The sequence below is a fragment of the Triturus cristatus genome, chromosome 3_2 (assembly GCF_964204655.1).
Source record: "Triturus cristatus chromosome 3_2, aTriCri1.1, whole genome shotgun sequence".
NCBI classification, from domain to species: Eukaryota; Metazoa; Chordata; class Amphibia; order Caudata; family Salamandridae; genus Triturus; species Triturus cristatus.
In genome coordinates, this window is record NC_140584.1 from 614632886 (window position 1) to 614657036 (window position 24151).

General features: G+C 41.8%; 1 protein-coding gene across 5 annotated transcripts in view; it reads right to left on the reverse strand.

The window, feature by feature from the left end:
• LOC146857827 (PRKC apoptosis WT1 regulator protein-like) overlaps positions 1 to 24151 on the reverse strand; it is a 166926-nt gene that overhangs the window by 35796 nt on the left and 106979 nt on the right. For all 5 annotated transcript variants that reach the window (XM_085648501.1, XM_085648502.1, XM_085648503.1 and 2 more), the window contains one exon: positions 14470 to 14504. In XM_085648501.1, the coding sequence (XP_085504627.1) occupies positions 14470 to 14504 (35 nt within the window). The remainder of the gene's footprint in view (positions 1 to 14469; positions 14505 to 24151) is intronic.

Sequence of the window (24151 nt, forward strand, 5' to 3'; positions counted from 1 at the left end):
CTAGATAGATGTTTTAACCTTTGCATAAATACAAATACCCAGGCTCTTCTCAACATACAACGCAACAAATAGTGCAATCCAGCACCGCAAAAGCATCCTTTCATTACAGTCGCAGTTGATCATCGAACAGGGCCTCCGCTGCCTGCCAGCAGAAGCCATTCTGCCACAAACAGCAGCATTCAAACACTGGGGGGCAGATTTACTATTTTTTTCACGTAACGCACTGCAGCAGCCGCAAATGCCGCGCTGCACTACATGGAAAGGAGAGAGCAGGAGAGCGCCCTATTTACTAAAATACGGGACTATACTCCCCTCTCACTAGCGCCGGCGCTGAAATCAGCTGCCGTGCACCACAGAGACACCTTTGCGCCATGGTGCAAGGGTGTCTTCGTGAGTCTAGCATAGGTTTTGTGCTGGAAGGAACCCTTCCAGTACAAAATACTATGCCGGGACTCACTGCAAACCTTTTCCCTCTTTGCATGTGTGCCGCACAGTGCAGCACACATGCAAAGAGGAAAAAAGGAAGGAGAAATGAAAGCATTTCTCCTTCCTTGCGCCTAACCCAATCTACTTTATTTAGTAAATTGGGTTTAGCGTCAGAAACCTTGGGTGGTTGCATGGGGACACCCATCCACGACCCTTGTTATGCCCCCATGGCGCAAAATAATGCAAAGCAGCACTATACACTGCTTCACATTACTTTTCCGTTATTTCCAGCGCTAAAATTGGAAAATAAATTGGGAAAAAAAGATTTTGAGCCAATTTGCATCACTTTTGTGATGCAAACAGGGCACAAAATCTTATTAAATCTCCCCTTATGTATCCAAAATATTATCATTTGTTCTTCATCTGCAGCCTGCCTTTCATATGTGTTGCTCTTACAAAAGACTTCATTAAAGCATTATTACTGGTGCTGGGGGAATAAATTTAATTACAATTTATCATAATACACATGTTCCTAAGTGCTGAGTGTAAGGAAGTATATACGCAGGTATGAATAATGTAAGTATTTATTGTAAAGTCAAGATAAAATTCCTCCAACTGACCAGAACCCCAAGCACCACAAGATTCCTTCCATTCTCTCGGCGACCTCTTAATAAGACAAATGGATACACACTGGTATCCAAATTGGCAGCAGTGCGAACAGCCCAAAGAAGCTTTTCAATTTCTGCTTTGCAATTTAAACAACTTGCTTTGGCTAACTGCACATTCTGTTTAATGACCCTGTTAAAACGTTCCACAAGGCTATTGCTTCTCGGATGGTAAAGAGAGGTTTTAACATGCTTAATGCCAACAGAACGCAGAAAATTCCCAAATTGAATTGAAACGAATTGGGTCCGTTATCAGTGAGAAGTTCCTCTGGAACACCTTCTCTAGCAAAAAGTGATTTGAGAAATGCAATGACAGAGAAAGAATCAGCAGTTTTTACCCACTTGATTTCTGGCCAGTGACTATAAAAATCCATAAGAACAATGCCATACTCAGGTAAATTGGCAGACAAATACAAGGGACCAATAATATCCATAGCAATTTTAAACCAGGGTTTGTCAGGAACTTCAATGGCTTCAACAGGGGAGGGACAAGTTACTTGTGACTTGTCACTGATGACACACTCCATGCAATCCCTAACAAAATGCTCCACCTGTTTGTCCAAAGTCGGCCACCAAAAGTGTTCTCTTATTCTTCTTTTCATTGCAAGCATACCTATGTGGCCTTCATGAGCTTATGTAAGAACTTTGTTTCTGATGGCTTCTGGAACAACTAATAGTGATGATCTGTACAACAGACAGTTCACCGTGGATAACTCATCAAACACATGCTTGTACTTGTAAGCACAATTGTGTTCATTAATGTTGTGAGACCACCCTTGAGATAATATTTTCAAAATGTCCTTAAATTCCTGATCACATTCAGAAGCTTCTCTCTACTCTCTCTCAGAAATAACATCCTCAGATTGACCAAAAAATACAGCACACCAACTCAAAATCATCATGAGCATCTTTCGCTTCAACAACATTGTTGTTGTCTGAAGGTAACCTGGATAAACAATGAGCAAGGAGATTCCTTTTGCCAGGTACATACTCAATACTAAAGTTGTGTTAAATGAGTCTGAATTGCCATCTAGCAACTCTGGGGGTAGCTTTCCCTCCCCCTTTAGTAATGAACAGGTCGATAAGGGGTTTATGGTCAACACATACAACAAATTTTGAACCATACAAGTAATGCTTAAAATGAGTGATGCCCCACCAACATGCAAGAGCTTCGCGCTCAATGATGGTGTAGGAAGGTTCAGCTCCATGCAAACTCCTGGAGGCAAACGCAATTACCTCATCTCTGCCCTCTCTATTTTGCAAAAGGACAGCACCTAAACCCTTTTGACTGGCTTCAGTCATGATAATGGTTTTGTCACAAGGATCAAATGCTTTAAGGGGAAGGGCATGAACTACTTCATGCTTGATTAAATTAAATTCCTTAGTACATGTATCATTCCAAGAAAAATTAACGTTCTTCTTGAGGAGAGATCTAATGTTGTAAGTTTTAGAGGCACAATTTGGTAGGATACTGGAATAAAATTCAATGAGGCCCATAAAGGACTTTAATTGATCCTTGTCACTGGGAATACCAAAATCTTCAATGGCTTTGACAAGGCTGTGTTTGGGTTGTACACCATCAGCTGATAACATATACCCTACGTAGTCCACATTAGTGCAATTAGGTTTACATTTATCAATGCCAAGGGTAACGTCCTTAGATTTTAACAAAGATAAGACTTGGCACAGTCTGTTATTATGCTAACATTGATCCTCACCAAACACCAAACTGTCATCCTGAAAAGCCAGGACTCCAGGCATACCTTTGAACATACTCTCAACCACCCTCTAAAAAACAGCAGACGCAGAGGCCAGGCCAAAGGGCATGTGCTTGAATTGGAAAAGACCCTCAGGAGTGATGAAAGCAATGAGATGCCTTGATTCAGTATGTAACTCAATTTGATGATATGCAGATGACATATCTAGTAAACTAAAGAACTTGGCACCTTTGAGAGTAGAAGTCATCTGCGTGATGTTAGGAGGAGAATGCTGATCAATCCATATATTCTTGTTTAAATCATGTAAATCTACACACATGTATAGATTGCCATTAGTTTTATACCTAGAACTACAGGAGACACCCAATCAGAGAATTCAATAGGTTCAATTACATCACTTGAACCTAATCCATCCAATTCTTTTTTTAAATCAGCTTGTAAAGCTAAAGGCACTTTTCTGACCTTGTGCATCACAGGTTGAGCACCATTTGTTAATTTAATCATGTGTTTGAAACCCTTGAAAAGACCCAACTCTTTTTTAAAAACTTCTGGATATGATACTTCCCGAGAACTAGGTTGGACATTTTGAACCTGGAAGTAATCATTTGGATCAAGGATGATACCAAGATTGCCTTGGTCTCCCCACCCAAGAAGACATGCCACACATGCTACATATACGATGCTCTTGGATTTACTATCCCTGAATTCAAAATCAGCATTAAATTCACCAACAACATCAATGATTTTTCCACCATAACCAATGGGATGTACACAAGAATGATTAAGGATTTGCTTTGGAAAGGATTTTTCCCAGAGGGTTTCAATTATCAAAGTGAACGGAGATCCAGAATCTGCCATCATTTGTACGTTAACACCATTCACTATAATTGTACATAGGGGTCTTTTCCGTCCTTGACTATTGACACCCCAAATACCATTAGAACAATACATGTCCACAATGGTGCAAATTTCATCTTCCTCGCTAGATGAAAAGTTATCCTCCATTAAAGGTTCAACGCTATGTACTTTCTTGAATGATCCATTTCTCTTTGATTTGCAAACGGAGGGAAAATGACCTTTTTTGGAACATTTGTCACATATTTTGTCGATGGCAGGGCACGATACAGTATTAGCAAGATGATTAGTACTGCCACATCTGTAACATACTGGTACTTTCCAAGAAGCAGTGTTGGTGTTTCTTTTATCAAATTTAATCTTTAAGTCATTGGATTTTTTGTATTTAGATTTGATTGCACAGACATTTTGGTTTTTGGTGTCAGTTACAGACATTTGTTCCATATACGAACAGGTGCTTTCAATCCTTGTAGCAATATCTAATGCCTTTTGTAAAGTCAGATCGGGCTTAGGTAGGAGTGCCTCTTGAACCTTTTTGTTGTTGGTCTTTTTGACTAGTTGATCTTTAATCATCTCCTCCTCAAATGCTTTGTACTCGCAGGAAGAAGCAAGAATACGCAAATCGCCAACATAAGTTGAAGCTGATTCACCTTGCAGTGGAACTCTCTTGTAAATGTATGTCTTTACAAAGTTACATTCTTACAAACTTTAAAACAATTGTTTAATGCCTTGATGGCAGTAGCATATTCATCTACAACATTGTCACCTTCACCATCACCAACAATGACAATGTCTTTAGGAATATGTTTTAATATATTGCGGCCTTCTGTGCCTAAACAATGTCTGAGAACAGCATATTTCTTCATCAAGGGCTTCAAGATACGCTTTAAATCCTTCTTTCCATTTTTCCCAATCTATTTCTGGAGAAGCAGGATTGGGTAGAAAAGGAGCTGGTGGAGAAATAGCTTGGAACATTGATAGTGACTGAAATAATGGTTTGCTAGGCCATAAATAGGCGTAACAAAATTGAATTCAAATGATTGTGTACTGAAGAAAATGAATGAGTAAAAATGAAATAAAATGATTGGTGTGCGGATCACCAAGATCAGCACTTGTGGATATTAAAACAAGAAAAAGGTGTGCAGATCACTGATATTGGAACAATATAAATTGTTTGTATACCCAAGAACACTTGAAAATTTGTTGTAGGCTATGGAGTTATGCTAGTACTTGTTTAAATAAGAAATGTTGTGCAGATCACGAGATCGGCACAACGAACAGTATGTCAAATTCATCGCATACGTTGCAGGCTGTTGAGTAATGCCTGTAATTATTTAAATAGAAATTGGTGTGCATATCACCGAGATCGGCACAGCGAACGGTATGCCTGACTGTGAGACGCTTTGCAGGCTATGGAGTAATGCCTGGTTTAAAGATGGCCACCGAGCGTGAGCGCGATGACCTCAAGAATTTTGACGTATGGAGGTGGTGTGCCGATCACCGTGGACCGCACTCGGAAGCAACAAAATGGAGCTGGAATGCCGGATGCGAGGAGCGCTCGCGCATTACCGCGATGACGGTTGGGAAAGTCACAACCATTGCGAAATGTGGTAAAGCGCAGTGTGATTTTCTGCATGGACGCGCCTTACCGGATGAGGAAGTTGTCTATTTGGAGAGCAGGAATGAAGGCTGAGTCCGGCACCACAGGAAAGTAGGAAAACAAATTGTAGGAGGCAAGCTGTGGATGACACGTGTGGATGTCCTGTTGACTGGCAGCCCGATGCTAGTGTAAGGAAGTATATACGCAGGCATGAATAATTTAAGTATTTATTGTAAAGTCAACAGGACCAAGAAACGATCTGTCTTCAAGATAAAATTCCTCTCACTGACCAGAACCTCGGCACCACAAGGTTCCTTCCATTCTCTTGACGTACGAAAATTCCGGATGCTCAGCGAATGGAAGGAGAACCTAACACTGCGCCTATGGTGTAACAGCCTGTAGTACTGCACCCTTTTCATGCTTTTTGGATTTTGTTTTATTGCTTAAGCAACTGCTGGGATATTTGTTTTAAAGAAATCTAATAATAATTATCATTCGCAGCGCCAACAGTTCTAACTTTCACCAATGCGAGACCCATTGCATTGCAAAGGCTGGTTCATGCTGTACCCATTTACTTTCAGGATAAGCAACCCCATATAGATTTCTCAGCCCAGAGCATTGAAGGCTCCAATTTGATAGCAATGTTTTCTATGTTCAAATAATCAGATAATTTTAAATGTTGTGACTGTTGTTCCACAAATTTTGTCCACCCTGTGCATTTGCTGTTAGACTTTTAAAATGTTGGATATTATAATATCCTCTAACGTAGCACCTCTTTCAAATGAAAATATGGATACGAAATGCTGTGACAAATGTAAATATGTATTAACTCAAAAGCATTGATCAACACCATATTATGTTATGTATTTATACTGGTCAACTTGAACTAATAGCCTTGTGAGGCAGCTGTAGCACTAGCCTTAATGGTGGTTCATCTCATTTGTGAAATGGACCCCAAAACATTGGCCATCAATACCTGAAGTCCAATATGTCGCTTAAAGCCGGACTTACAAACAATCCACTTACTGGTTATTGTGACAACTGTTTAACCAGTGTGTCTATATTTGTTCACAAATCTCACTCAGTATATCACACCATTTTTTATATTCCCCACTAACAATATATATATATATATATATTCACTTAAAAAACCATAGGTTTCACACATGTTATAGTTAGCTGGGCATTTCACTCGTGAAAAACCAATGAAATTCCCCCGTTATAGTTAGGTCAGAAAACTATAACTCGCGCGACCGCCACTCTATCACAAGGATGATGTCATCGGTGATGTCATGAGTAATGCCACTGACCATGTCATGAGTGATGTAATATGTGACGTCATGAGCACTGGATTGCGGGCGCGCGAGTTATAGTTATCTGACCTAACTATAACGGGGGAATTTCATTGGTTTTTCACGAGTGAAATGCCCAGCTAACCATAACATGTGTGAAACCTATGGTTTTTTAAGTGAATTTGCAAGGTTTTTTAAATGCTAATTCCTAACTATAACGTGTGTGAAACCTATGGTTTTTTCAGTGAATTTGTACGGTTTTTTAAATGCTAATTTATGTATTTATTTATTTATTTATTTATTTAATGTTTTTTCACCGTGCGCGCACGCTGCGCTTCGCGCACGGTGCGCGCGCTGTGGGCGCACGGTGCGCTTCGCGGAATTTTTCCGTTTCGACCGTGCGCGTACGCTTCGCGCACTCCGCGATTTTTCGTAAAAAAATTAAAATATATTTTTGCCCTTGGGGGTCCTTCTGGGACCCCCTGACCAAGGCTAGGGGGTCAGGAACTGTCCAACCTGCCCCCTTTTCACGTTATCCACCTTTGTTTTTCACCCCCTCAGACTGCGAGAGACAAAATGACGGCCGACACTTCCTGGTTTCGACCGATTCGAATGTTTACTAAGATCTAACAACCAATCAGAATCGCACTCGCGCGCGGCAGCGTGCGCGTACGGTAAGCTTACGGTACGCGCTCGGAGCGCGCCTATAGATATATATATTGATTTAAATGCTATTTTCTCAGGAAATACTGAACAGATTTACACCAGACCTGCAAAAGGCACATCCCTGACCTGAGGACTACCTCTCTGCCAAATTTCAAGTAATTCTGTTCAGCCGTTCGGGCGGCAGCTTTGACTAAAGGTCCTATGGAAAAATGCATGGGGAAAACGCGTTTTGGGACCCCCCTTTTTCTCAGCCCCCGCTTGACGAATCCCCCCGAGACTTTCAGGGAAGGAGCGGAGCGGAGCGCCCCACCTATTTTGAAAAGTTTGCGAGGATTCGTCAATCGGCGCCAAAGTTATTCAAAATAGAATGTTGCAGATTTCCTATGGAAACACGGTCCTAACTATAACTATCTACTGGCGACCGCCAGTAGATAATATATATATATATATATATATATATATATATATATATATATATATATATATATATATATATGAATATATATTCACTGAAAAAACCATAGGTTTCAGGGGTGTTATAGTTAGCTGGACTTTTCACTTGTACAAAACCATTGAAATTCCCCCGTTATAGTTCGTTCAGCTAACTATAACTCGCGCGCCCGCAATGCACTGCTGATGACGTCACATATTACATCACTCATGACATGGTCAGTGACATCACTCATGACATCACTGATGACATCTCAAATGACATCACTGATGACATCATCCAGTGAATGTGTTTTTTTCTGCAAATTAAATATGTTTTATATATGTATATGTCAAGGTCGATGGAAGAATAAATGGGTGTATAAGTGTCTAAATGGATGATTTGTTTCTGAAAAATTGATTGTGTAACTGACTGATTAAGTGTATCATAGTGAATACATGGCTTAGTGAGTAATGTTTAAATATGTTAATATCTGTATCAGTCTCTCACTTTGTGTATAAGTGGTTGCATGGGTTGGTGAGTAGCTACATGGGTGTCTATATAGGTTATTAGTTGGTTTTTTGAGTATCAGTCTGAGTGTCTGCATGGTTTGGTGGGGGGTATTACGTAGTGCATAGGTGCATGAATGAGTGACTCACTCTTCGTATGTGTTGAAGACAGCATGTGTGCAGGACTGTATGGGTGGATGAGTGTGTGTATTGGTGTGTTAGTGAGTGAATGACTGTCTCAATAGTGTCTTTATGAGTAACTACATATGTTTTAAACTAGTATATGTGACTATTTGTGTATATAAGTGAGTATATGTGAGAGTGAGAGATTGAAAGAGTTCCTGTATGAAGAAGTATGTGTTTCTATAAGTGATTGTTTAAAAGACTAAGTATGTGTAAGTTTCCGTAGAAGTAAGTGTGGTGGTGTGTGTATAACTGTATATGCAAATAAATGTATGTTTGATTCTTTATTAGCATGAGTGACTATGTGTGTGAATATGGATGAGTGGCATTGTGTAACAGGATGTATAGGTGTATGAGTACATATGTTGAGTGAATACATGTATAATGTGACTGTATAGGACTGTTGTTGAATGAGTGGATGTGTATGTGGATCTTAGAATTACTGAAGAGGTAGTTGTAACTGGTATTGGTATGTCCATTGTTTTGAAAAGTTTAGGGCCCGATTCACAGAACTAACTTAAGACAAAATCCTAAACTTACTACCATTTTGTTATTCACAGAAGGCACTTACTCATTTTGGTATTCACAGAAGGCACTTACTCATTTCGGTATTCACAGAAGTTAGGAGTCCTAACTTTAGGACTCCTAAATGCCTTCTGTGAATACCGAAAGTCTTAAAGTTAGGATTTTTCTCAGTTTAGTAGTAGTATAGTTAGGACTCCTAACTTTAGGACTCCTAAATGCCTTCTGTGAATACCGAAAGTCTTAAAATTAGGACTTTTGTCAATTTAGTAGTAGTAAAGTTAGGACTCCTAACTTTAGGACTCCTAAATACCTTCTGTGAATACCGAAAGCCTTAAAATTAGGATTTTTCTCAGTTTAGTAGTAGTAAAGTTAGGAGTCCTAACTTTATGACTCCTAAACTGAGAAAAATCCTAATTTTAAGACTTTCGGTATTCACAGAAGGCATTTAGGAGTCCTAAAGTTAGGACTCCTAACTTCTGTGAATACCGAAATGAGTAAGTGTCTTCTGTGAATACCAAAATGAGTAAGTGCCTTCTGTGAATACGAAAATGGTAGTAAGTTTAGGATTTTGTCTTAAGTTAGATTTGTGAATCGGGCCCTTAGTCTCTATTTTTGAATGTGTGTATCAAAGGTTATATTAGGGTGAGAGGAGGTCTGCCACTCTATCACAAGGATGATGTCATCAGTGATGTCATCAGTGATGTCATTTGAGATGTCATCAGTGATGTCATGAGTCTTTATTGTTTTTAAAACGTGTGTCTGTGCGAACTACTTAAAATATGAACAAGTATGCAGCATAATCTCACTTTTATTGAGGAAGAAGAGGACGTTTGTGACTGTGACTCCGGGCTCACTTGGCAGAAACACCCCCTGACCCTCCACCCCCTATCGCAAAATGTAATGCCCATGAAAAGGGTAGGTGAACACAGTGTTATATAGAACATAGTCCTGAGAGCACGATTGAAAATGAAAACTAGATATAGTGTATGGTATAAACTATGCACCAAAAAGTGTGATATAAGATGAACCGGGCGTGAAATATAATATGCAATACATTGTGCGCAATGACAGATTTATTGGAGAGCGCGAGATAGCACAGGCACTAGCGCGTGCTATGCGATATGCGCCTTGGAGTGTAATATGCACAGGGCAGTGTTGTGTAACCTAACTAGTCTCTAAAGTTGTAATATAAAATATGTGCTGGGGAGTGTAACGTTGCATATGCCCTGTGACAAAGATATGGATCCCAGATTGTAATATGTATGGCATAGCACTGTGCGTTATAACATAGGCATCGAGGAAGGCACGTTAGATGGGGCAATATAATCCGTGCGAAGACAAGTGTGGCATGACATATTCACGGGGTGGTGTTACAGTGCACATGGGCTAGAGAGTGTCATAGCATATGCACTAGCTAGTGGAATACAACACAGAGGTGTGTGGCACTCAGCAGGCAATGGTGGGTGTAACACAGCATTGGGCTCTGCCAGGAGCGCGCTATGACTCTCAAGTTATGTTCGTCCCCTTTTCAGAGAGTAAAATAAAAAGTATTACACATCCGGCAGTGGATGTGTGTTTTATTAACCGTGAGGGGGGTTTCTTGCATAGTTTTGGTCGAATTTTTGTCGAATCCCCTTTGAATGGCTTGGTGTGCATGTGTATTAAATGTGCCCATCAATAGCTACCCATGTTTGTATAAATAAACGACAAGGGTGTCTACCGGGATTAGGCACGGTAGGGCATCAGACATGTCAGAGCTTCACTAGTGGTGTAAATACATTCCACGTGGACTCATTGTATGCATAGTCGCCTTTTAATGAATATCACGCAAATCGTCATGGTGATAGGTACGTACGGTTTGTCCAGCATGTCCTAGGTGTGTCTATAAATATATATTTTTTTTAAATAATAAAAAACAGTGGCCGGCCCTGGGGATTGGGGTCAAAAAAATATAATTAGGAGACAGGCCCTGGGGGATGGGGTCTTCAGGGCCAATAAATTAGAATAAGAAGGGGAACCACACAGCCCCCCTTCTTAAAAAATTAAAATAAATAAAAGACTGGCATCGTGCCGGGGGCCACGCCCCCTCCTTGCAGCACTCTGCAAACGCGCCTCCTGGCGAGTTGTAAGTTGGGGAATTAATTCCTCTTCAATACTGAGGGTTCCTGAGGGCCACCTAGCCCAACAGGCATCTCCAGTATGCACCAGGGAGCTTCGCTGCAGACAGGTGTTCTGAGGCCAAGCCCCTTTTTACACCTCTCTGCAACGCAGCTCTGTGGTGCTTACTGGAGGTACCTAGTGGTCTAGTTTGACCCTAGGGACCCTTAGGATTCAAGGGGACTTAATCTCTCAACCTAGAACAGCCACAGGGCGCGTTTACACAGTGGTGAAGGGAGGGGACGAGGCCTGATGTGACGTGTGCAAACACGCACTATGGCACGTTTTAAATTGGGGATATAATTTTCCTTCAATACTGAGGGCCCCTGGGGGCTAACTAGCCCACCAAGTGCTTCCAGTAAGCGCCACTGAGCTGCATTGCAGAGAGGTGGTCCAGGCCGTGCCACTTTTTACACCTCTCTGCAACGCAGCTCTGTGGCACTTACTGGAGGTACCTAGTGGGCTAGTTGGACCCTAGGGACCCTCAGGATTCAAATGAACTTAATCTCCCAACTAAAAACGGACACAGGGCGTGTTTACACAGTGGTGAAGGGAGGGGACGGGGCCTGAGTTAACGTGTGCAAAAACGCCCTGTGGCCTGTTTTAAGAGGTAGTTTTAATCCCCCTGCCCTATTATATACTAGGAGCTTACAGAGGAGGTCATGCTAATCACAGGGGGACCCCAACGCATAATGTTCCCTAGTGTATGTAGGTGTTTTCACTGTATTCTAAGTGTCTTTTAACATAGCACTGGCTCTAGGACTGGTTAGTCAGACTCAGTTACCTCCAGTATCCGTCTGAAAAAGTTGAGGGTACAGGATGATTTTGCAACAAGGCTTCTTTCTGCTCTTCTTTTTGTTCTTTCTGCACGTTATCCTTCTTCCTGCACTTTTCTTCGTCTTTGAGGACTTCTGTTGCTTCTTTCTGCACTTCTTTTTTTTCTTTCTGTGCATTTTTTCTTCTTTCTTCACATGTCCTATCTCTGTAGGCATAGTTAGAAATTAGCATTTAAAAAACCTTTGAAATTCACAGAAAAAACCATAGGTTTCAGGCACGTTATAGTTAGGAATTAACATTTAAAAAACCTTAGAAATTCACTGAAAAAAACATACGTTTCACACATGTTATAGTTAGCTGGATATTTCACTCGTACAAAACCATTGAAATTCCCCCATTATAGTTAGTTCAGCTAACTATAACTCGCGCGACCGCAATCCACTGCTGATGACGTCACATATTACATCACTCATTACATGGTCAGTGACATCACTCATGACATCACTCATGACATCTCAAATGACATCACTGATAACATTACTGATGACATCATCCAGTGAATATGTGTCTTTCTGAAAAATAAATATTTTTTATATATGTGTATCTAAAGGTTAATGGAAGAATAAATGGGTAAATAAGTGTCTAAATGGATTTTTTTTTGTAAAATTAATTGTATAACTAACTTATTAACAGTATCTTAGTGAATACAGTGATGTAATATGTGACGTCATCAGCAGTGGATTGCAGTCGCGCGAGTTATAGTTAGCTGAACTAACTATAACGGGGGAATTTCAATGGTTTTGTATGAGTGAAATGTCCAGCTAACTATAACATGTGTGAAACCTATGGTTTTTTCACTGAATTTCTAAGGTTTTTTAAATGCTAATTCCTAACTATAACGTGTGTGAAACCTATGGTTTTTTCAGTGAATTTGCAAGGTTTTTTAAATGCTAATTCCTAACTATAATGTGTGTGAAACCTATTGTTTTGTTAGTGAATTTGCAAGGTTTTTTAAATGCTCATTTCTAACTATAACGTGTGTGAAACCTATGGGTTTTTTTTGTGAATTTGTAAGGTTTTTTAAATGCTAATTTATGTATGTATTATTATATTTGTTATATATTTATTTTACAATAAACTACCAATGTATATAGTTATAGATTGACTGTATCCTGTAATATGGAATGGCTGAATTTGGATAAAGTTGAACGGCATAGTTAATATCTCCTATAAACTTATAAACAGTTTAAAATGTTTTTTTTTTTTATTAAGAGATTTTCACCATGCGCGCACCCCGCGATTTTGTGAAGAAAAATAAAATGTTTTTTTCACCCTTCGGGTTCCTTCAGGAACCCCCTGACAAAGGCTAGGGGGTCAGGAACTCTCTACCCTGCCCCCTTTTCACATTCTCCACCTTTCTTTTTCACTGTCACACACAAAATGGCTTCCGACACTTCCTGATTTCGACCGATTGGAATGTTGACTGACCACCAATCAGAATTACGCTCGCGGACATTTGGTGCGCGCACGGTGCGCGCATATAGATATTTTTGTACTTTTAACTGCAATTTTCTCAGGAACTACTGAACAGGTTGACACCATATATGCAAAAGGCACATGCCTGACCTGAGGACTACATCTTTGCCAAATTTCAAGTAATTCTGTTCAGCCGTTCGGGCTGTACCTTCGACTAAATGTCCTATGGGAAAATGCATGGGGAAAATGCGTTTTGGGACCCCCCTTTTTTCTCAGCCCCCGCTTGATGAATCACCCCGAGACTTTCAGGGTAGGAGCTGAGCGGAGCGTCCCATTAGTTTTGAAAATTTCGCGAGGATTCGTCAACCGGCGCCGAAGTTATTCAAAATAGAATTTTCAGATTTCCTATGGGAACTCGGTCCTAACTATAACTATCTACTGGCGACCGCCAGTAGATAATATATATATATATATGTATATATATAAGATATAGGGTTTTAATAAAATGAGTATTCCTATGATAAATAGAATATTTTTTTATCTGTCACAACTGTTAGCAAATGATGGGACTGATGCTTTGTGGGGAGTATTAGTTCCCACTAACTAGTTAAAATTCAGTTAGTTCATGTCTTTAAACTTCGCTTGAAAATCACTTTTATGTAGAAATATATCTGTGTGTCCAGTTTCTCTGAGGGATATCGGGCCACTCCATATCTCTGATACTTTACGGAGGGATAGTTCTTTCCTGCAACTCTAAGACATAGTCACTTTGGGGGTGCTGTATGAAAGTTTGCCAAATTCTAAACCCATTGATATATTTCCCATCTGACAACATTCCACTTCTGTATGTCGTAATCATGATGATAATAAAAAGGCCAAAGCTACACCGCGGTTGGTAGTAGTCTTACAAAGCCACCAGAAAAGGAGGCTTCAAGTTTCAAAATTCCTTTCAAAACGCCATCTACAATTGCTCCAATTTATTTCAGCACTTTTGAAACACAACTCCGGTTGTCCATCTACATGCATTCTTCCACAACCTGTTTCGCAAAGCCAGTTTATCTTGCTTGCTGCTTTTATTCAGAACCATAAACACATCAAGATGGCCTCCCCAAAAATACAGTCAAGACCACCTCATTGATAGACTCACGTCTAGAAAGTGCTCACATGAAAATGTTAGCTGACACAGTTACCTCTTCTGTCGGCTGTAGGGAGTTCTGGTCATGTCCTACCATGGGTTCCAGGCATCCATGCAGAGACAGGTGGGGAGTGGCAGAGCGGCGTGAGGGTGGGTAGAACGAGGAAAAGAACAACAATGAAAAGAGAAGGTTAAGGCAAGAGATATGATAGGGAGGAAAGATAAGAACGGAGAATGGATGAAAAAAAATAAAGTGAAGAGAAGGAAAAAGGAAAGAGAAGAGGCTGACAAAAAAAGGTCAGAAGGAGGGAAAAGGGGAGGGTATGAAGATATAGAAAAGAAGGCCAGAGATGGAAAAAGAAAGGTTAGAGATGGTAAGGGAATAAAAGAGAAGAAGGTAGAGACAGTGGAAGGGAAAAAAGATTTAGTGAGGGCTCGTTTGAGATAGAGGAGGAATGATCAGAATGAGATCAAAATGGGAGCAAGAGATGTGATAGGAGGCAGGTAACAAGATAGGTTTACAATTATTACTCAAAACAAACCAAACCATTCTACAACAAAACAAACATAAAACTATATCTAGCACTGTACTGTGTCTGACGTACACTCTAAAGTGGTCGATATATTGTGTGAGAAACTGTACAATGCACGAGACAGATACTCTGAGATACTGACGAATTGCAGTGCGCGATACAGTCGGAATGGCTGGGTGCAATGTTCCCTCTAATTTTTTTCCTCTGTGCGGCAGTATAAGGTTTCTGTGCACTGCAACTAAGGCTATGTGCGCCGGAAACCAGACAGCGTATGTGGTGCAGCGCCAAATATCACTCCAAACCTTTGCTTAAAAAAGTGAAAAAAGAGTGCATTTCCACACATGTAGCTGGTTGAGGTGGAACCCAGCATTTAGAGTATTTTTTTCCTCTGCATTTGCTTCACTCTCTGGATAATGTCCTACACTGGGGTATCTTACAGCTCTTAACACATTATTCTTGAACAAGGCTTTTATGTATCTAGAAAAAATGCAAATCTGTGAGTTGTTGAGTGTATTTGTGTGTGTGTTTTATAGAAGTACTACGTCAGAGGGAACATGTTTTTAAGGTTAAAGAGATAGCCTCAGAAGTAGCACATGAAAAAGTTTATTTTAGTGAGAAGGTTTATGACCAGCTAAAAATCTCAAGTGTAAGTAGTGAGAACAAAAACATGAAGTTTGAGCAGAGCTCGTCAGTCTTGGTGTTTCAAGAATAAAACAAAAGCTGAAGTCCAGGCAGGGTTATGACAGTTAAAAAAATAGCCTCCCTAAGTGGACCTTGCTCTTTTATGTGCCATTCAGGTTTATTTTCTGCCACTGTGCACTACTCTGTCTAAACAGGAGTAATAATTATCGAATGAGCTTTTTTGGTCTTCCTTCCTGTGCTACTTTTCTGCATGTGTCACTATAAGTGTCTGAGGGTTGTTTTATATAATTATTATACGTTTTGTGGTCGTGATTGGCTAACAAGGCATTATGTACATACTCTAGATGCCATTGATCTATGATTAAAAAAGGGGTTGTTTCTACACAGATACCAGGATAGGGGCACACATTTTGTAATTGCCTGAATGTGTTTCAGAGTTGCTTTCCGTAAAGGCGTGTAGTGAATAATTCAAATGTTTGGTTTGATATTTTCACTACTGAATGTTCTTAAAGGAGACTGAAGTTTAGAACCTGCTTCTTAAGCATATATCTTAGTAAAACATAATCCACAGAAAAAGTGCCAGCATCTTTGTTCTCTGCACTTACAATGCAAACAATTGCAAAATCGCATCATAGTAAAACAAATCCAATCTGTTGTAAGCCAAAAAACAAGTCATAAACAACAAATGTATATTTGTTAATCCATTCATGCACCCATGTGTATACATTAAATCAAGTGTGCATTCACAGTTGCACACGTATCCATCTACTCACACAGTCGTGCATTCCTCTTGCTGTATATTTGAGACTGTATGTGTGCCTTTGTACTGTTGTCTGTAGGTGCATATGTGTTGTCTGTTTGCTCTGAGGCACATATGTCTTGGTATGCCTAGATGTCCATTTGTCTGCTTGCATCTTTATCTCTTTGTGCTTGGGGATCTGTGTTTGTGCGTGCATAGTCTGCCAGGCCCCTCTGTGACTTCACTCTATTCGTAAGCCAAACCTATTCGCTGTACCAAAGTGCATTAAAATATGTCATCAGTCACCAGTGCCAAAAGCTTACGTTAAGCAGGGGTCAGAGCTACTCCTCATTTGGCACAGTTTTCTTTTTAAAACAGAAGCAGCTACGATCCTGCTATCTAGTTTTCAGTTTGGATGTTGCAAGTTCTTTTTATTTGAAAGGGCAGTTTCTGTTTCAAGGCGATCCTTATGACATCGAGGCAGTGGAAAAATAAGTTAAAATGCGAGTTGTTTGTGCAAACCCCAGCTGCTTCACTCTATAGACCCTCGTACGACTTCCGGCCACCTTAGAGCGGAATAGGATCAAGAAGCCTTGGACCCGGTCAGATGAGAATGACTCGTAAGTGGACGGTATGGAGAGCGTTGTTTATATTTTGGCACAACTGCAATAGTAAATTTCTCTTGTTAAACCGACTTTGTCCGTGACCTCTGCCATAGGGTGACCAACTGGCATTGGTGTAAATTCAGGATGGTGAGTGTAAAAATTCAGGACAAAGGGTCAAAATTCAGGACACAAATTCAGGACAGGAGGTCAAAATTCAGGACAAAACTTCTGGACAATAGGTAAGTTTTACAGACACATCAGAGGAGGCCGCGCAATAGTATATAAGTAAGCCCAGCCATATCCAAACATATTCAACCATTTGCAAACCTATCCATCATGTATCCTTCCATCTATCATTTCACTCATCCATCCCTTCATCCATCCTTTCACTCATTTATCCATTATCCATCCATCCATCCATCCTTTCACCCTATCCATCTGTACACTCATCCATCCACTCTTCTACCCATCCATCCATACACTCATCCATCCAGCCATTTACCCGTTCACCCATCCAGCCATCCTTTCAATTACTCATCCATCCATCCACCCAGTCACTCATCCTTCCACCCATCCACCATTTCAGTCATCCAACCATCCTCCCTTTCTCTATCCATGGACTCTTTCACTTAGTCATCCTTCCTTCCATCCACCCACCCACCCATCTACTCATCCACTCATGAATCCATCCATTGTCCCTATCACTCATCCATTTATCCTTTCACTCCTTCACTCATCTCTTCATCCTTTTGTCCATCTACCCGCCCATTCACTCACTCATCCATCCTTACATCCACCCTTTCACTCATCCGTCCATCCATTCACCCTTGCACTTATCAATTCATCAATCCATCCATCCATCATTTCACTCATCCATCCAACCACTCACTCATCATCCACCTTTTCACTCATCCATCCATCCTTTCACTCATCCATCCACCCTTTTACCCATCCAGCTACCCATTTACCCATCCAGCTACCCTTCCACCCATACATCCAGCAATTTACCTTTTCTCTTATCCATCCTTCCACTCACTCATCCATTCATCCTCTCTCATTATCCATCTATTCAATCTTTCATTCATCAATTCACCCTTTCACTAATTCATCCAGCCATCCACCCATCCCTTCACTTACTCACTCGCCCACCTTTTCATATTAATTTTGAGCTAAGCCTTTTTGAGAAGAGGCCCATCAAGAACTTCAACCTTGCTGCAGGAGCCATTCCAGGACTGGGACAGAAGCCATCCAGGGCGGAGACAGGATCCACCACAGGGGGGACAGGAGCCATCACAGGTGGGGGGGGGGGAACAGGAGCCACTACATGGGGGACAGGAGCCATCACGGGGGGGGCAGGAGCCATCACAGGAGGGGGAACAGGATCCACCAGGGTGGGCACAGGGTTAGCATGCAGTATTCTACTATCATCTTGATCTCTTCCAGGGTGGGGTAGGGCTCCTCACCCCCTCCTGGACAAGACAACGAGACGACAGGCTCTCTTTCCAAAATATTAAGTTTGCCACGCCCCCCCCCCCCCCCCAATGTGATGTACAGTACTTAAAGGAGATACTCCAAGAGAACTGATTTAACTGATTGTCCTCCATACGTTGTTAATCAGTGTGGGTGCAATTGTGCCATTTCTTCATTTTATTACATTATAGACTGCAGGTTTGAAGAACCGAGGTTTGCTTACAATTTAGTGACAGTAATTAAGCTCTGTGAAGAGAACCACGTGCTGCCTCGAGGTAATCAGGGCAGTTCTAGGATGTTTGGGGCACTGGGCAGGAAGGGAATGTGTGAGGCCCCTCTAAATTGCACAGACATGACGCATTCAGGGCTGTTTGCATCTGAATAGATGCCCCTGATCCTGAAGCTGCAGCCCCTCCCTCTGTCACCTTCGAGCACCTGTTAACAGCTCATCAAGGCTGGAAGGTGTGAGGGTTGCCATCCCGCTGTGCCTCTCCAATGCTACTGGGGGTCTGAGCTTTGGTGCTGCATCGGAGTCTGTTACACCCGACCTCAACAGCACCGGAGTCTGTTACACCCCACCTCAGCAGCATCGGAGTCTGTTACACCCAACCTCAACAGCATCGGAGTCTGTTACACCCGACCTCAACAGTATCGGAGTCTGTTACACCCAACCTCAGCAGCATCGGAGTCTGTTACACCCCACCTCAGCAGCATCGGAGTCAAGCAGGGAGGTGGGTGGAAGCTGTGCCGGCTTTAGGGTGGTGCTACACCCGACCTCAGCAGCATTGGAGTCAAGCAGGGAGGTGGATGGAAGCCGTGCGGGCTTTAGGGTGGTGCTACACCCGACCTCAACATCATCGGAGTCTGGTACACCCGACCTCAACAGCATCGGAGTCAAGCAGGGAGGTGGGTGGAAGCTGTGCCGGCTTTAGGGTGGTGTGACCGGTGTCCGGTTAAAATTACCGACAAATGGCGTCCGTTAAAGAATCCTTCACGGACAACGGACAGACGGCCGAAATTACGGACTGTCCGAGAAATTTACGGATGGTTGGTCACCCTATTCTGCCACCCACGTGACCATGACGAGTCTGCCTGCTCATCTTGTGAAGCTTTTTGATGCAAGAAGACCAAAAGGCACCATAGGCGCATTTCAGGACTAAGTGCTGAGGCTTTCCTGAGCCTCCATCCAGATAAGACATAAAGGAAGGGTGAGGATGTGGTCCGTCGGCTAGACTGCCAACTTTGGTGCTGGAAACCAGGGTTCGAGCCTCGAGGTCGCGTCCACATCCTGTGATTCTGGGCAAATCACTTAATCTCCCCGTGCCTGAATGTGTAATGTAACCGGTGCTCATATAAAGCGCTCCAATACCCTCAGCTCGAGTTCGCGCTATGTAAATGTGCAAAAATAAAAAAAGGAAGTAGAAGTGACTTTCTCAGAGTGCAAATGAGGTTCGGAGTGCTTTAGGTAGTCCGGGGACCATTCGGAAGAGGAGTCCAAAATACAGGTCTTCTCCAAAAACGACAAAGCTCATTGACATGCAAATGCTCTTTTAAAGACCCGTGAAGTACTCGTGCGGCTGTTGTGTACCCGGGAAGCTGGCACAGCCGGGCTGACACACGACAGGGGTGTGGGGGGCTGAAGCAGAAGCCCTTTAAGCACAATGGGCTTTGCACGCCTGCTAGCACCATGTCTCTTCCCCTGCCTCACGCCTGGATTTCGCGCTGCTCGCGTTTAACAAGCGGCGGCGCGAAGGGTCTTGTAGGGATGTCTCACAATGTGCACGCTAAATGCAGGACACTGCACACTCCGGGTGACCATCCTGCGCGCGTCCGCTAGTTAGTGGGAACAGTGGCTGGGTGTAAATTAGTGTGTGAGATACTGTGCTCAGCACACAAAGGGTGTGATGCAGAGTGTATGGACATACAGCTCATAAGTGAGATACAGTGTGTGAGATAACATCTGTGAAACGTAGTGGGTGTAAGGCTTAATAGCTACGAAAGAGTGTTTGAGATAAGATGTGTACATATGTCATATACGGTGCATTATATATGCTTCAATCTGAGTGCGATGTGGCGTGTGTCAGATCGCAATCTCCGAATACAGTCTGTAGTGCAGTATGAGTTACTGTGATCAAGTGTCAGAATGAGGCTGCTTAAAGTCGTTTTTATCATACAAATTAAGAAAGACCAAGAAGCTGTTGACCACCTGATGACCTCCCTGAATAGATTTACGAGTAAGAATCATACAGTCAATACCCCAAAACTGGTTTGCATGATGTCGAGCTCATAGGGCCTCATTTATGAAAAGTGACACATCGCTTCGTGAAAACAGCGATGAGTCAGTTTACAATGCGCCCTCCTTTTGACATGCTGGATGTGTCATATTTACAGTATGATGCATCATGTCGCAAGGAGTTACAGATACGTCAGAATTTGTGACGTATCTGTAGGCGCAAAAATGACGCATTGTTGGAGTGTGTCACGAAAGTCCATCAATGGGTCATTTTACATGGGCAAGTCCCATTTCAAATGTGCCTGCGTCAGTCTTACGCCTGCTGTGAGGCAGGCGTAAGATATTGACGCATTTGCGTCCTAGAAATGACGCAGTGAGATCTCATAGATTTCACTGCGTCACTTCTACGAGGCTAACTTGCATCAGAACACCCACCCTGCATACATTATACCTGGCACAGGTATAATGTGGCGCAGGGGTTTACAAAGTAACGCATCTACCTAGATGCAGCACTTTGTAAATATGACGCGGCGCATTTTTTACCCTGCTGGTGCGTCACAAAAAGTAATGCAGCGGCGGTGCATAAGTGACGCAGTGGCTCATAAATAAGCCCCATAGAATCTATTAACAGATTGAGAAGTTTAGATGTGCAAAAAGGTTCAAAGTGAAATAAATCGGCTGAAAGGCATGGACGTCATTTATGGGTCAGCAGAGGTCGCAGCTTGCCCTTTGTGAACCCTGGCACTGCTTTTGGGACCCCTGGCCTCAGAGGTAGCAAAATCAGTGCCAGAATAACAGTGACAGCTCGTCCTTATGGACGTTGGTTGAGGCTCCACTCGTTCTGTTTTCAGTCATTTTTTTATTACACTAATAGTAAATAATACATTAGTCACTATCAGTGTAATAGAACATGGAGCACAATTTGGTGGAACATGATCTTACCTGAGAGCTCAGGTGAGTAACAAAATGCTTTTAACTGTCTATTGTGTGTGTGCTCGCGGGTGAGTGTGTTGGTATGAAAGAGAGTGTATGTAAGCCTGAGTAAAAGTGCAGGTCAAAGGGGTTGTGATGTCACTTTGCTACCCCTGGCATTTTGACAAATTGACGTCCATGCTGAAAGAGTATAAAACACACTACAAAATAATAATTGATGCGAAAAAAAGGAATACAGTGTGCCCCTTATGCTGGTGGCAATGTCTAACATTGAGATTATGTCCACAATCAAAAATTAAATACATTATGGTAGCAATACTGTCATTTCAAATGTGAACTCCATATCTTGAAAAAAAGTTATTAATTTGAATCCCCTTAGCCGGAAGTTTAGTCCAGCATAGGATGACTTTCTCGGTGACTGTAGTTATAGAAATATTTGAAGATCTGGGCGGTTCTCAAGCTCTGTGATCCAACGGGATAGCAAATACGCTAATTGATTTGTACCAGGGTCAGTCATCAACCTTTTTTTCAATTAAAGAACTGATAGAGGCTCACAGATACAGTCACATTGTCCCTTTATGACTAAGATACATGTAGTAATCCAGGGTTGTTGTACTGGTTGAAATGGTTGATGATTATGGAACCAAAACTCTTTGTTTATATCTGGGAAGATACCCCTGGCGTCATGCTCTTAAAGGGAGCTGCACTGTATGTATGAGCTGCTGACAATGCAATGACTTGTAAGATGCAAGAGTCTCGAAATTGTTCAAAATTATGTTGATACCAGATAAATCACTATTTGAAGACGACCAAGATGACCCTGGTTGTGCACTGTACTTGTGCCTCTTCAGCATTCAGGAGCAAAGCAAAATAGTGTTCTAAGAATAATTCTCAACTCTTTGGATTACATGGTGTACATTAGATATCAAGCGTTGGCAAAGACAATTAGACTGGTCTAAATGTGCTAATGTAATGCTTAAAAACACTGTCTTGCATAAATTGTACAGTATAGATAAGCGATCTGTCCTTTTCCACCACCTAAATTATCACATACATACCAGTGGTGTCCAACAAAGAGCTCCTCTGCATCCACTTCCTGATCCCAGCAGTCCCTGGGACAGCATCACGGACTCCCCATCCAATCCCAGCACTGCTCTCATGGGCATGTTTGAGAGTAGCGTGGGGTTTGGCCCGAAAGTGCTGAATCAATACTCACTCAGGCACAAGGGAGTCTGTGCTGTTTCTCAAACCTGGTTGTGCAATACAGCTGGGTTGGAGAAACCTAAGTGTGCATGTCAGTTTTGCAGGCCTAAGACAGACGGCCAAACTGAAATGCCCATTTAAAAGTGCACCAACTACTCCTCCATCCCCCTCACATGGCCCAGCACCCCCCTTGCTGTGCACTCTGGCTCAGCCAGCAGCTAAAAAATAAAACAATAATAACATTTGTTTTTCTATTTCAGCTGCTGGCTCTGAGCCAGTGGGGCGACACTTCTCTGCCATTTGCGGAGGAGCTGCCCCTGCTGCTTAGCCACTGAAAGTTCATAAATTTACTTGTTATGATAGGTCTGCCCACTGGATGATGCAAAGTGGATTTTTGTAGGAATCTGTACATCAGTGCAGGGGAAGAATAGATAAACCCAAGAATATCATTAGTTCCTAAAAGGCATCCCACACATATTTGAAACGAAAAGTGGAAAAAATGAAATCATATTGTTTCCTGTAACCTGGGCTTGATTCATAAAGTTAAACTTACACTTTTGTGTCAGTTTACTCTTTTTCGGTATTTGCAAACTATGCTTTAATAGAAACTTTACAACTGCATAGACTCCGCAGTTGGGGCAGAGATCTCCACACGTAAAAAGATGGGCCTGTACTATATTTTAAAAAAAATTATGCAAACTCTGCAATTGAAAAGATGGAATCCTCCGCCTGACTGTGTAGTCTCCACAGTTATAAAGTTACTATCAATTCTTAGTTTGTGAATACCGAGAAAGAGTAAACTTACTCAAAAGTGTAAATTTACCTTTGTGACTCAGGCCCCCTGTTTTTAAAGCCCATGCATGTGTAAACTGCTGTGGCACATGCAAATATCTAGCCACCCAGCAGCTGCCTTAACCTTGGTTGTCTAGGAACACCTCCCTTACATATTTTAGAATAAATAATAGAAAAGACTAGCATTTGCAATACAATAGGTCTCGCATTTGTGAGAGTTAGAGCTATTGGCATTGTAAATGCTAATGTTTTTTTTAACTTTGTGTTTTGTTTTGGAGTGTAGTGAATGTATGTGGTGTGGAGTGGAATTATGTGGGTTGTATTGGAATTGTGTGGTGTGGAATTGTGCGTTGTGTAGTGTATTTGTGTAGTGGAATTATGTGGCATGGTGAATAGATAGTGGTGAGAGCTGCAGAGAATAGATAAAAAGGAAGATGTAGTTTGTGCAGGAACCGGTTACTGAACTTGAGACAGAGGAGCAGAAATAGTGTGTGAGAAAAATAAAAAGAAGGGGAGAGCAGGCCATAGACAAATAAAGAGGGAGATTTTGTGTACACAGGAGACACCCTAAGAAGAGGAGGGGAGCA